General features: G+C 34.3%; 1 protein-coding gene across 4 annotated transcripts in view; it reads left to right on the top strand.

Annotated features, from left to right (window-relative positions):
- Positions 1-15,296, top strand: part of LOC126889941 (ATP-dependent translocase ABCB1-like) — a 341,038-nt gene that overhangs the window by 239,310 nt on the left and 86,432 nt on the right. For all 4 annotated transcript variants that reach the window (XM_050658693.1, XM_050658694.1, XM_050658691.1 and 1 more), the window contains exons 5-6: positions 233-333; positions 2,103-2,274. In XM_050658693.1, the coding sequence (XP_050514650.1) occupies positions 233-333; positions 2,103-2,274 (273 nt within the window). The remainder of the gene's footprint in view (positions 1-232; positions 334-2,102; positions 2,275-15,296) is intronic.

Genomic DNA, 15,296 nt, shown 5'->3' with positions numbered 1-15,296 from the left:
GGGATTCTTTTTGATTTTAATAGTCTTTATTTTTAGAATTTGGGGTGACACCATCGATTACCGCCCCGGGTGTCACCCATGCTAGCTACGCCACTGCACGGTGATACTACACTGAATAAGTTAATAATTATTTTTTTTTTCAAGAGGAACATTAAATTTTTTAATACTTACTTAATTCTTCACATTGTTGTATTTTAAGTAAACTAAATGTGTATCTGTTTATTTTTCCTAGATATTCAAAATAAGGTCAGCATATTTGAAATCCATTTTAAACCAAGATGTAGGTTGGTACGATATTAATCAGACTGGAGATTTTGCCAGTAGGATGTCAGAGTAAGTTTGATTTAATATTACTTTTGTAAAATAAAGTCTAAATTTTATATAATATTAATATTGAATATTTTATTTACACGCACCAATTTGAGATTTACTGAATTCAAACAGTAGCAATAGTGATATTGCTCTGAAGCTATTTTCTTGAGGCATCTACCACAAAGCCAGTATTTTGCTTTAAAGTTTATTTTGATGTTTCAATTTTCACTTCGAAAATCGTTCTCAAAATACAAAACAAGTTACTTAGCACGTACAGCTTGCTTAGAACACTGATGATGCTCTCTTTAGAGCGAAAACGTTATGTTTTAATGTAGCCCTTTATTGAGGTTTAAATAAATATACCTTTTACACAGAACATTTTTTCTCTTCAATTTTTACAAAACAAGTTATTAAACAAATTTAGTTTTTGGTAGTTGGTAACAGAATTCTTTTAATAATTTATTTTTTTCTGAATCATTCATATTGACAACTTAGACATGTATAATACATTTTAAAGTAGATGACTTTAAAATGATAATGTTATTATTTATGAGTTGCGTTTCTGGGACGACTTTATTCGAAGAGAGTTCATTCGATTACATGAAATCAACTTTAACTTATTTTTGTATAAGAATACTTGTCAGTAAAACCACAGCATGTAATTTGTTTATAAAAACACAATCACATGCAATGATAACAATAAAATTCTCCTGTTAGTGATCCCCTAGTAAATCATGATGAATAAAACTAGGATAAAAACCTCATAATAATAACCCGATATACAATGCCGATATTTACCAAAATGCGAAATTTACCAAACAAGCACATATTCCTAGCAATCGATCACCATTTAAGAAAACTAGGACTTTACAAAAACAAGTGAGTAGTAACAGTGGTCGCAAAGAACTGTGCAAATGATAATTATATTCCAGACCAGCGGTTCTCAATCTGTGGTACATGTAACACTAGTGGTACATTTCAATATTTGAGGTGGTACACAAAACGCAAAAACAGCAAAAATCAACACCACTTTTATAGTTAATTAGATTACCTAGCTAGAGATTAATTTCAGTAAGGTGGTACCAAAAATAATGAAAAATATTTGGTGGTACATGACTCAAAAAGATTGAGAACCGCTGTTCTAGACCGTATTGATGAGCAACCAGAAACAAGCATGAGGTTGATAGCTGCTGAATTAGGGGTATGTCATATGATAGTGAGGAGGAACAATTAAGGAACAAAAGAACGGTTAGGGAACATTAAGTTATCCATGAAGCAACAGTTCAAAAATTGCTTCCGCAGGATTGTCCAAAACTTATAGGATTTTGTGATTGGCTTTGAGAAGAGAATAGATGGGAAGAAATTATGCCTAGACGCATAGGGTTTGTACAGGATGGTGCTCCATCCCATTATAGCGACAGGGTTATGGTATTTTTATTTCAATAATATCTGGCGCACTGAATAGGAAAGGGGGCCCGATGCACCAATTGAATGGACGCCGCGAGGTCCAAGCCTTAATCCAACAGATTTTTGTTTTTGGAAATTTATGAAAGATTATGATTATTCCATGGAAATAACTGGTGCAGAACAATTAAGGAACCAAATTTTAGAAGATGTTAAGCATTTCAACACAGACATTTGATTTTTCAAAATATTCGGTATTGATTGTTGAAGTGAAGTATAGCATGCTATAGACATAAACGATTGCTTGCTACATGTTCTAACACATAATATAAATATTCATAAAACAGTTTTAAAAATTTTTAATTTTATTGATTGTAATTTTTTAGTGATTTGTTCAAATTTGAAGATGGCATAGGTGAAAAAGTACCGGTATTCTGGAGTTTTCAAGTTGTTTTTTTAACTTCACTTATCATAGCTCTTGTGAAAGGATGGGAACTTGCTTTAATATGTTTAACCTCTCTACCCGCTACATTAATAACAATCGGAATTGTAGGACTTGTAAGTACAATTAATAAATTACTGTATTAAATATAATGACACTCAAATCAAATAAAATTTACACGAACAAATTCGATTGGTCTTGAAATTTCAATAATTTTATACCATTGCGCAACTCTGAATTTTGAATAATAACGGCGTCAATTGATAAAAATAAATCTAAAATCATATGGGAATTTAAATGAGACAAAGAGAGAAAAGAGATTTTCGGAATCGCCACTTCCTAACTCTTTATGACAGAAGCTTATAGATAATAAAGTAAGTATAATTTAGCCAGGCGTACAAAAGTAAATAGTTCCTCTAATTTGCTTAGCTCACACTGGGTAATCTCTTTTCAATAGTCTTCTTCTCTTCTTCCTATACTTGTTATAGATCTGTCGATCTGTTAATTCCGACGTTGAAGTATTTCTTGAGAGGTAGACTGCCAGCTATCTCTCCATCTTTTTGGTGATCTTCCCGGTGGACGTTTGCCAGCTGGTTTTCCTTCTAGCGAGATTCTTGGTAGTCTGTACTCCTCCATTCTTTTTACATAACTGAACCATTCTCTTCGTCTTTGCTTGCCCCATCTGACTACATTTTGCACGCCACATTGTTCCCTGATGATGTTGTTTCGTATTCTATCTCTTCTTTTCTTCCCTGCTATTGCTCTTAGTGTCTCCATTTCGGCTCTCCGTAGCATGCTTTTGATTTTATTGGTGTCTTTTCTTGATTCCCGTGTGGGATGCGGGCCGCCCAAGTAGAATTCACCCACAGTATCTCCTGACTTGATCGTAAAAGGCGACTAATAGGAGCAGCATTCCGCTGTCCTCTTCCTTGAAATCCTGTCGACACCTAACCCTCAACGACCAAACCCCGATACCCACCTCCAAATCACCCCGCGTGAGACTGGAGTCCTTTTGTCCGTGGGTGAGTGGCAAGGGCCGTCTGGACGTGGGGGTAGCGGGGCATGTATATGTCGCGCAACCTATCAAACTGCGTTCAGAAACCAGTTCAAACCAGGCACGCACTCCTAAAGGGGAAGACTGGTCTCCAGAGTCCTGAAAGACAACCAGTCTAAAGGAAGAATACCTTAAACAAAAAATTACCTGGTCCTCCAGGTTGGGGGTTGAGACGTCAGGTTGGTTCCCTGTCACTTATAAAAAACCGCATTTACCAAAAAGCCTAAAAGTTGCCTCGGAGCTTCGGATGGATTAAACAGACAACGACAACAGCTACGAAAATGGACAATGAACATTGGCACTTGGAATGTACAGAGCATTAGCGGAAAGGTGGAAGAAGTCATCCAAGAAATTACCAAATTGAACATGGACATAGTTATCTTGACTGAAACAAAGAAGAAAGGATGTGGTACAGAGATATTGAAGAACTATGTACATATATATAGTGGGGTTGAGAAACATCAGCGAGCAAAAAGAGGGGTATCCGTAATGATACATAAAAAATATCAACGCAAAATAACAGATTTTGAAGCCGTAGATGAAAATATCATAAGAATCAACATGGCAATTAACCAAAAACCTGTCACTATTCTCGGTATATATGCAGTCTCTGATGATCAGCCTTATGCTGTTAAAGACGAATTCTTTGAGAAAATCAATGACGAAATTACTAAAATTGGAAGTACTAGGGAAGTGATCATAGCAGGAGATCTGAATATTAGAGTCGGACAGAAGGTAAACAACAAAGTGGTAGGTCCACATGGAGAAATAACCCAAAATGACAATGGTGAAAGATTAATTCAAATATGCGAAAACCATCAGCTAAAAATAACAAACGGGTTTTTTAAACACAAGGAGATACACAAATATACGTGGATTCAGGAAACCAGAAATTTAAAATCGATCATAGATTACGTGATTACAAAACAAAATACAACATTACAAGTAATGGATACAAGAGTATATAGAGGAGTATCATGTGATTCGGATCACTTTATGGTAAAGTCCGAAATAGTTTTTCCGTTTAGATCCAAGAAAACAAAAGAACCACCTGAAGTCACAGAAATTTTTAACACAACAAATTACAACCTGGACAGCTTACAATATGAAAGTACGAGAACACTATATCAACGAAGACTAAATGAAAAATTAGAAGATATAATCCAAAATGTATCCGTGGAAGAAGTGTACAAAAATATAATAGACAGTATGCAAACAGCCGCAAAAGAAGCGCTTGGTTTAAAATCCGAACGCCACAGTAAAAAGCTATGGTGGACCGAAGACATACAAAAGCTAATAATAGAGAAAAAGAAAGCGTACGCACGGTGGCTAAGTACTAAACATCAAGTAGACAAAGACAAATATTTGGACGTACGAAGAACAACAAGAAGAGCAGTAACAGCAGCAAAAAAAGAAATGTGGGATAGGAAATACCAAGAGATCAACACTTATATAGGCGGAAGGAAGTGTTCAGAGACATGGAAATTTTTAAACAAAATAAAGAACACAGAAAGAAATACTACTTCTATTCAGTTAATATCAACAGAAAAATGTAAAGAATACTACGAGAGTTTGCTAACAGAAAGTAGAGCCGAATATACCACCCAATCACCAACAGAAGTATTCGTTGAAGGCGAAGAGATAGTAGTGGGAGTTGATATGGTGAAGAAAGCTGTAAATGAACTAAAAAATGGTAGAGCTCCAGGGCCAGAAAATATTCCTGCCGAATTAATAAAATGTGGCACAGATAAACTCTTTCAAGCACGTACTTGGTGTATGAACAAATATATAAACGGTGTCACACCACCCAGTTTATGGAAAGTAGCTTATATTTCTTCCATTCATAAAAAAGGAAATAAGTTGGATTGCTCAAATTACAGAGGAATATCGGTAACTAGTACACTAAGCCGGGTGTACGGGCGCATTCTTAGAAATCTCATTGAGATGGAGTATAGGGAACAAGAAGAAGAAGAACAGGCTGGTTTCCGCGCTGGAAGGACTTGCACAGATAATGTCTTCTGCCTAAAACAATTAATTGAAAAAAAATCAGCAACCAATCAAGAGACCCATCTCATGTTTGTTGACCGTAAAACATACGACAGCGTTCCTGTGACTAAATTGTGGAAATCACTACAAGAAACTAACATCAGCTACACTCTAGTCAACGCCTTAAAAAATCTATATGAAAATTCTACATCACAAGTAAAAATTGGCAACACACTATCTAAAAAGTTCATAGTTAACAAGGGTCTGCGCCAGGGCTGCTGTATTTCACCAACTTTGTTCAAGATATATGTTGCAAAAGCGCTAAACCAGTGGAAACGTAAATGCCACGGTATGGGTATAGACCTCGGAGAGGTTTGTTTATATACCTTACAATTTGCTGATGACCAAGTGATCACAGCTAATGATAAAGACGACCTACAGTATATGGCAAGAAAACTGAAGGAGGAATATGAACAGTGGGGCTTGGAAATTAATGTGGAAAAAACTAAATACCTACCCATAGGAGCTGAGTTATCCAATATCGAACTAGAGGATAATGAACAAATCACATCCTGTAGTGAATACACGTACCTGGGAGTAATATTCGATAGAACGGGAAAAGACGATGAGGAAATAAAGAAAAGGGTAACACAAGCTAGAAGAACAATTGGCTGCCTAAATGGAATACTTTGGAGCTCCGAAATAGGAATACAGCGAAAATACAATATCTATGAAACACTTATTAAAAGCAGCCTAATTTACGGAGCAGAAACTTGGAGAATAACCGAGAACAACAGAAAAAAATTAGAAGCTGTAGAAATGGATGTGTTTAGAAGATCTTTAGGTATATCCAGTAGGGAAAGAGTTCGAAATGAGGAAGTAAGACGACGAATTGGAATAGATGGCTACTTAACAACAGACATTGAGAGGAAACAGTTGATTTGGTATGGTCATGTTCAAAGAATGGAAGACACAAGATTGCCCAAAAAGATCATGCAGTGGGTACCACCAAACCGCAAAAAACGAGGAAGACCCAAAAAGACATGGAAAGAAGGGGTAACCAAAGCAATGAGTGCAAGGGATCTTAGAGATGGCCAATGGGATGATAGAAGGACGTGGAAGTTAGGCATAGGACAACGTCGAAAGACATTATAAAACCGATACATATATATATATATATATATATATATATATATATATATATATATATATATATATATATATATATATATATATACATATATATATATATATATATATATATATATATATATATATATATATATATATATATATGAATTAAACGAAAAGATTTCTCTGATATACAGAAGAAATCTTTTCCGTAGCGGACGCGAAAATGTAAATTTCAAAGTCTTCATAAAAGACGATGAACGACAAAAGACACCTCTTTGTGTCACAGATTTGTCTACAAAGCCACGTTATTCGCTACACATTCTTCAATAACGGAGAAAAACCGTGATATGAAAGGAAACGGCGATTGCATTTTATTTCACTTCGACCACCACCGATATTCATTCGGAATATCGGTGGTGGTCGAAGTGAAATAAAATGCAATCGCCGTTTCCTTTCTTATATATATATATATATATATATATATATATATATATATATATATATATATATATATATATGTATATATATATATATATATATATAAATATATATATTGTTGTGATCTTGATTATTGATATGAGATAATAATTTTATATGTCACTTAATTTAATCAATGTATTAATACTAATCCAATTAATTAACCAGATCACATATCAATATGTTTTCAATCTCAGGGCGAATTATAAATTAATTACTTACTTTCGTGGCTTCTAGTATTTCTTAATGGTTCCTAATCGGGATAGAAAAGAAAAGAGTAAAAAAAAATACACATATGGGTTACAATTGTAATCAAAATATTGTTTATTTTATTTAAATGGCAATCACTGCTTAATATTTGCTATATCTTATTATTCTTAAACATAACATTTATACATGGGAATCTTATTTTCTTTTGATTTCCAATTGAAAGTTTTTATTAACATTTAACTATTATGATTTATCAGCAACAATTCTATTTAAGTTTGATGAAGCTTTTCTGATATTATTGATTATGTTTTTTCAATTTTAAATGTGGTATTTACTACGAAAAACCCATACATTCATGTCCAAACAAATGAAACTGACCTTTTTCTGGTGCACTGAGAATGTCTTCACACAAGACCCGTTTCCTGCTATCCTTGGCTGCAATCAAAACCTCGTCCTGGCTTCCAGTAATGTTCTCCTCCGAAACTAGCTCGTATAGCTCTCGTTTCCTGCTTCTGTCGTGATGCTGTCTTCTACCTTTTTCGAAACTGCAATCAGCTACCGGGAACTCTTGGCTCAAGGAGGTTCTTTTACTCTCAACTTGGCCTACCTCTCGTTCTACGATAGATACTACACACTCACGGAACTACACCGGCTTTCTCACTCTCCGTACACTACCGTCTACTACTGGACTTCACTTCTCCACAGCTCAAAACGTTCTGATCTCTATTTGTCATTCATTCCCCTCCTTTCTAAATATCCCTTCCAGATTCACAAATCAAAATTCCACCACCAACTCTCATTCGCAGTATTCCTCAAAACCAATTTTTAAACTTTCTAAATATGCTTAATGGATTTCAAAGAAAATAGTTAATTCCCATTCTAAAATTACTTTCTACTAATTACAAAATTTAATGATCTATTATCTACTTTCACTAAGTCTTCTTTAGCATCGGCTAATGATTGCACCTTCCGCGAACAACGATAATGACCTATTTTCGATTTCACTTTAGTTTTATTTTAAGCGCATTGTTCCGAGTATCGTTTTAATCACTTCTTAAAATTAAATATAACAATTTGTTGTATACAGGTTGTTCTAAATTTATATGCCCGTGGTTGAGAAAATTGAAAATATTTTATATTAAATTGAATTTTGTCTATAATTATCAAATTTTAATTTTCATATCAAATAGAAATATAACAAATCCCCGCCTTGTATTCGATAAAATTTATCTGCATTTTTACATAAATTTTCTCGAGGCAAAACCAACTCCCTGTATATTTCCTTACTTTAATCTACGTCTTATATCCTAACTTACTATCTACTTCATGTAATTCTGTCTTTTATTCGTGATATTTGTATACATCGTGAATATTATAAATTCCTCGGATCTTTTCCGAGTTCCTGTGCCTCAACTCATAACTATTTATCCCATTTTCATTATTCACGATGTACGGGCCTTCGAAAACAGGCATCAACTTTGCGCAAATGCCCCCAGGAAGATTTGATACTCGTAATGCCCTCACGAGTACTTTTTCACCCTTTTGGAAAGTCACTGGTCTTCTTTTTCTATTTTGTTCCTGTCTTTGGATATATTTTTCGTTGCTTCGCCGTAATCTTCTCTGTACGGTTTCAATCACCTGTTGATATTCTTTTGGCTCTTGGTCTTCCCATGGCCTTATCGGCAGTACACCCTTCATGATGTATTCTGGGGTCTCTTTTGTTACTGTGCTCGGAATTGTATTTAGATACCTTTCTATTTCCGCCATTTTCCTGTCCCAGTGGCGATGTTGACCATCTGTTGCAATGCGAAGAAATTTCGTCACTTCCTGTATGAATCGTTCCGAAGGATTACTCTGTGGATGCCTGATGCTGACAAAATTTGTCTCTATTCCTCGTTCTCGAAGTTGTCCCTTGAAACGATCATTTCGGAAATACGTTGCATTGTCCAGTAGAATCTTTTTTGGTGTTCCTACTATGGCTATAAAATTGTCGATTTTTCTTAATATTTCCTCCCCCTTTGTGGTGCGGCAACTATATAATTTTACGTATTTTGAAAACACATCCACCATTACCAGAATATGTTTGTTCCTTTTAGTGGTCATAATTAGATCGCTTAACATATCTATTGCTACAATGTCTAGTTTGTTTCGGGCTTCAATATTTTTGGCAACATTTTCGTTTTTGAAATTCCGACTCTTATATTTTTGACATACATCGCACTTCTGGGTAATTTCCTTTGCAATGCGGTAATCCTGTCGGCTGATGTAATTTTCCCTAAAAACGAGCCAAACTTTTCTGCTACCGATATGCCCATTGTCCTCATGTAATTTCTTTATTATCTTTTCGGCCAATGTCTGTGTCACTAAATATAGTTCCTTTCCGTCTATTCTCTTAAAATATATGTCATTTTCTATTTCCGCTCTTCTTTTCTCTCTTTCCTCTAGGTCTTCTTGATTTGTCCTTATCTCATTTAACGAATATATCCCTTCTTCTTGTATTAATCTATTTAGTCCCACCTGTAGAGTAATTGTTTCCTTTTTTCCGGTGTCCTCATCCCGTGTTAGAGCGTCGGCTATTATGTTGTCTTTTCCTTTTATATATCGGAACTCAAAATCATACTCCTGTAATAATAGAATGCCTCTATGTATTCTATTATTTACTAATCTATTCTTCATGATATGTACTAAAGCTGCATGGTCTGTTTCGATTGTGAATTTTGCTCCCAATAAGTAAAACCTCAATTTGTTTACGCAATATAGTACACTGGCAAACTCCAATTCTGTAACACTATATTTTCTCTCATGTGTTTTAGTCACTCGCGATATAAAACATATCGGCACTTCTTGGTCGTTTTGTATTTGAGACAGAACTCCTGCAAATTTTTGTATGGACGCATCAGTTCGGAGTATAAAAGGTAAATTGTAAATGGGGTGGTATATTTTCGTTCCTTTTGCGAATTCTCGTTTTAATGTTTCGAAAGCTTCCTCCTGTTCTTCTTTCCAATTCCATTTCATTCCTTTTTTAAGCAACTTTATCAGAGGGATTTCCTTTTGGCTCAAATCGGGAATCAGTTTTTTAAAATAATTAATCGTGCCAAGAAAACCTCTCAATGTTTTCAAATTCGTTGGTCTTGGGTATTCATCTATGAGCTTGACTCTGTCTTCGGATAATCTTACTGTTTTGGTGTCCAATTGAAAACCCAAATAAATGACTTCTTTTTGAAAAAATTGACATTTTTCAATGTTTAATTTCAATCCCGCTGTGTCCAATTCTTCCAGAATTATTTCTATGTGTTTCAGATGACTCTGAGTATCTTGTGAAAAAATTAATAAATCATCGATATAATGAACTATGAAATCTTCGTGGCGATTCAAAATGGTATGTAGAGCTCGGACGAGTGCAGCACAAGCACTCTGCAATCCAAACGGCACTACCTTAAACCGGTAGACAATACCATCAATAGAAAAAGCGGTGTAGTTTCTACACTTTTCAGCTAACGGTATCAACCAAAAACTGTGTTTTAAGTCAATTTTCGAAAATATGTGTGACCCGGTGATTCTTCCAAAAATGGCCTCGATGTTTAGAGGTGATTCATATTGTGATACAGTGTGCTGGTTGATATTCCTGGCATCTAAACATAATCTCAATTCTCCACTGCTTTTCTTTACTATCACAATCGGGTTAACATATGGTGAATCACATCTTTCGATGATTTGATCTTCCAACATTTTATTTATTTCTTCTTTCACCTCTTGTCGATACTTGTATGGAATCGGGTAAGTCTTTGATCGAAAATTTCCCAAGTTTTTCACCTCAAATGAATGTTCGTACTTTTTAGCCACTCTGTTTTCCTCATTGATCAAATTTTCGTAGTTTCGTAACATCAACCGCAATTCTTTTTCTTTCCCTTCTCCACATATCAATTTTCTGTCTTTTTTCTCAGATTCTTCACACATGTTTACCGTGCATTCTGCATCCTCGTTTGCATATACCTCCTCTTCAAATACCACTGTTTCAATCATATTCTTTTCACTTTCATTTTTTTGCTTTATTTCTTCTTCTCCTGAGCCCGTCTCTTCTTTTGAGGAATCCCAGGTTTCCTTTGTTTCTGATACTCTCAAATTTTCTTCTTCTGGGCTCAACTCTTCTTTTGAGGAGCCACAGGTTTCATTTTCTTTTATCTTTTTCTGACCTTTTCTCCTTTTTCTTCTTTGTCCTTGCTTCGCTGCCAAATTCATTTCCACTGTTTGTTCTTTACCTGATTCGTCCGTATTTTGTTTCTCATGTTCCTTGTCCTGTTCTTTTTCTTTTTCTTCTGTTAGTTTCATCGTATTATTTTTAAAATCTATCACTACATGTTTTTCTGCCAATTCGTCCACTCCTACTATCATGTCATGTGACATGTTTGGCATTATTACACATTGTAGTGCATACATATTCTTGCCCAGTCGTACCATTACTCGTATGCCTTCATTTATAGTTGCCAATGTCCGTTTGTTTGCGCCCACTAAATTTACCCTAGGTATTTTATAAATTAAATTCGTTAAGTTAACTTCTTCTATTAGTTTTCTGTTGACCAATGTTATTTCCGATCCAGTATCTATCATAATTTTAATTGGTGTCTCGTTGATAAATCCATCCACAAATTTTAAATTAATTCCATTTTTCTTTTCGTTGTTTCCTGCCAATTTAATAAACTCCTTGGGGTGACAAAAGATTCCTGTTTGTTTTTTTGTTTTTAGTGAGCGCCGTCGTGAAAAGACGCCGGTTGCTCATTGTTGTTTATATTTTCGTCATAATTTCTCTCTCCGTCATATTCTTCTGTCTGGGTATTATTTACCTCTCTTCTATTTTCTCTTGGTCTGTCGGATCTGTTTCGGTTTTCTCGATATCCCTGTTCATTTTGTCTACCATTATTTCTGTTTTCTTGATTTGAGCGTGTGGTGTTTCTATTCTGGTATTCTCGATTTCTGTCCTCATTCCATTGCCTATTTCTTTGTTCATAATTTCCTCTTCCGTTGTCTCTATTTTCGTTTTCCCTTCTGGGATTAAAATCTCGTCTTGTATAGTCCCTCCTATTTTGATTTCTATCTCTGTAATCTTGTGTTTCTCGGGGCCTGTAATCTTCTCGCGACTTTCTTGATTTTCTTTCTCTTAGACGTGATTCTCTTATTTGTAGGAATTGGCATAAACTATCTATGTCTTTGTAGTTTTGCAATGTGATATGGTCTTCCAGCGTTTCCTCGAAATGTCTTGCAATCAGTTCGACTAATTGTTCCGATGAGTAATTATATTGTAAATGTTTTGCATTATTGTAAATTTGCAAAGCATATGTCCTTTCTGATACACCCATCCTATCATTGTATTTCCCATTTTGCAATTCCTTGTTAATTTCCAATTGTTGGACTTTTCCCCAGAAATAATTCAAAAATTTTTGTTCAAATTGTTGCCAATTGCCGAATTCTTCTTCTTTACTATCGAACCATAGGCTTGCTTCATATTTGAGATGGTTTCTGATAGTTTCTTTTGCTGTTTCGAAATTTCCGATGTGCTGTATTTTCTTTTTCAGGCTATTTATGAACGGCACTGGGTGTAATCTTCTTACATCCCCGCCAAACCTTATCTTCACGTCATCTGTGCTATGTATAACCATTTCTCTTCTTTCTCCGACATTCTGTTGCGTCCTGTTTTCGGTGACTTGTTTTTCTATTTCTGTGATTCTTTTTTCCACTTCTTCTCTGTCTACTTGAATAGCATTTTCTAACTTATTTTCCAAATTTTCTAGTTCCTTTTTCTGGCCATTCGTTAACTCCTCCATTTTGTTTTGAATTATCATTTCTTGTTCTTTCATGTGGTCCTTCATTCTAATTTCTTGTTCTTGCATGTGATCTTTAATTTTCATTTCTTGCTGTTCTATCTCGTTTTTCATTGTTGTCAAACATCCTTTTATTTCCTTTTCATACTTTTCTATGCGTTCCTCTATTTTCTTATTGTTCTCTTCTATTGCTTGTTTTGTTTCCTTTTGGTTGTCATCCATTTTTTGCTGTGTTTCATCCATTTTTTGATCCACTTTATCCATTTTCTTTGATGTTTCTTCCTGATTTTTCTCCATTGCTTGTTTTGTTTCCTCCTGATTTTTATCCAGTTTTTGTTCCATTCTTTGTGACTGGAGTTGCATCATTTGTAATATTTTATCTATTCCTGATAATTCTTGCTGTTCTGATGCCATGATTGTCGTGTCTAAAATGTCTTCTTGGTCTGAATTATTCTCTTGATTTGAATGTTCTTTTTGTTTTTTGTTGTCTTTGCTTTGGCTTCTTGTCACAGACATTTGTTTTCAAGAAGTACTGTCCCCGCCAAATATGAAATTTTACTAGTATGTTACCAAGACGACTTTTTCTCACCCAAATATTATAAATTGTCAATAAATATATCAAATGTAATATCGTAAAAATAAAATATTAAATCAGTTATGTAAAATTTGTACCTAAAGAGATCTAAAATTTTATGTTATCAAATGTACTTATCTCACTTTTTACCACAGGCATATAAATTTTCAAATACCGGCTTTACTCTTTCTATCCTTCAAATTTGCCACTAGAAATACTTTCAAAATGCTTTCCACGTTGGACGACAGTTGTTGTGATCTTGATTATTGATATGAGATAATAATTTTATATGTCACTTAATTTAATCAATGTATTAATACTAATCCAATTAATTAACCAGATCACATATCAATATGTTTTCAATCTCAGGGCGAATTATAAATTAATTACTTACTTTCGTGGCTTCTAGTATTTCTTAATGGTTCCTAATCGGGATAGAAAAGAAAAGAGTAAAAAAAAATACACATATGGGTTACAATTGTAATCAAAATATTGTTTATTTTATTTAAATGGCAATCACTGCTTAATATTTGCTATATCTTATTATTCTTAAACATAACATTTATACATGGGAATCTTATTTTCTTTTGATTTCCAATTGAAAGTTTTTATTAACATTTAACTATTATGATTTATCAGCAACAATTCTATTTAAGTTTGATGAAGCTTTTCTGATATTATTGATTATGTTTTTTCAATTTTAAATGTGGTATTTACTACGAAAAACCCATACATTCATGTCCAAACAAATGAAACTGACCTTTTTCTGGTGCACTGAGAATGTCTTCACACAAGACCCGTTTCCTGCTATCCTTGGCTGCAATCAAAACCTCGTCCTGGCTTCCAGTAATGTTCTCCTCCGAAACTAGCTCGTATAGCTCTCGTTTCCTGCTTCTGTCGTGATGCTGTCTTCTACCTTTTTCGAAACTGCAATCAGCTACCGGGAACTCTTGGCTCAAGGAGGTTCTTTTACTCTCAACTTGGCCTACCTCTCGTTCTACGATAGATACTACACACTCACGGAACTACACCGGCTTTCTCACTCTCCGTACACTACCGTCTACTACTGGACTTCACTTCTCCACAGCTCAAAACGTTCTGATCTCTATTTGTCATTCATTCCCATCCTTTCTAAATATCCCTTCCAGATTCACAAATCAAAATTCCACCACCAACTCTCATTCGCAGTATTCCTCAAAACCAATTTTTAAACTTTCTAAATATGCTTAATGGATTTCAAAGAAAATAGTTAATTCCCATTCTAAAATTACTTTCTACTAATTACAAAATTTAATGATCTATTATCTACTTTCACTAAGTCTTCTTTAGCATCGGCTAATGATTGCACCTTCCGCGAACAACGATAATGACCTATTTTCGATTTCACTTTAGTTTTATTTTAAGCGCATTGTTCCGAGTATCGTTTTAATCACTTCTTAAAATTAAATATAACAATTTGTTGTATACAGGTTGTTCTAAATTTATATGCCCGTGGTTGAGAAAATTGAAAATATTTTATATTAAATTGAATTTTGTCTATAATTATCAAATTTTAATTTTCATATCAAATAGAAATATAACAATATATATATATATATATATATATATATATATATATATATATATATATATATATATATATATATATATATACTTTTCTTGATTCAATGCCATAGGTCATAACAGGTCTGATGCAAGTTTTATAAATTCTAACTTTGCTGTTCATTCTCATATATGGGTTATTCCAGACCACATCTCTCAAACATCCAGACAAGACAGCGGCCTTGTTAATTTGTCCTCTTAGGTCTCTGGCTGGGTCATGATAACTTGATAACTCTACATCTAGATATTTGAACTGGTTTAGCTGTTCTATAGGTTTCTCCTCTA

Source organism: Diabrotica virgifera, chromosome 8, assembly GCF_917563875.1.
Source record: "Diabrotica virgifera virgifera chromosome 8, PGI_DIABVI_V3a".
NCBI classification, from domain to species: domain Eukaryota; kingdom Metazoa; phylum Arthropoda; class Insecta; order Coleoptera; family Chrysomelidae; genus Diabrotica; species Diabrotica virgifera.
This window is presented reverse-complemented; position numbering and strand designations above follow the sequence as displayed.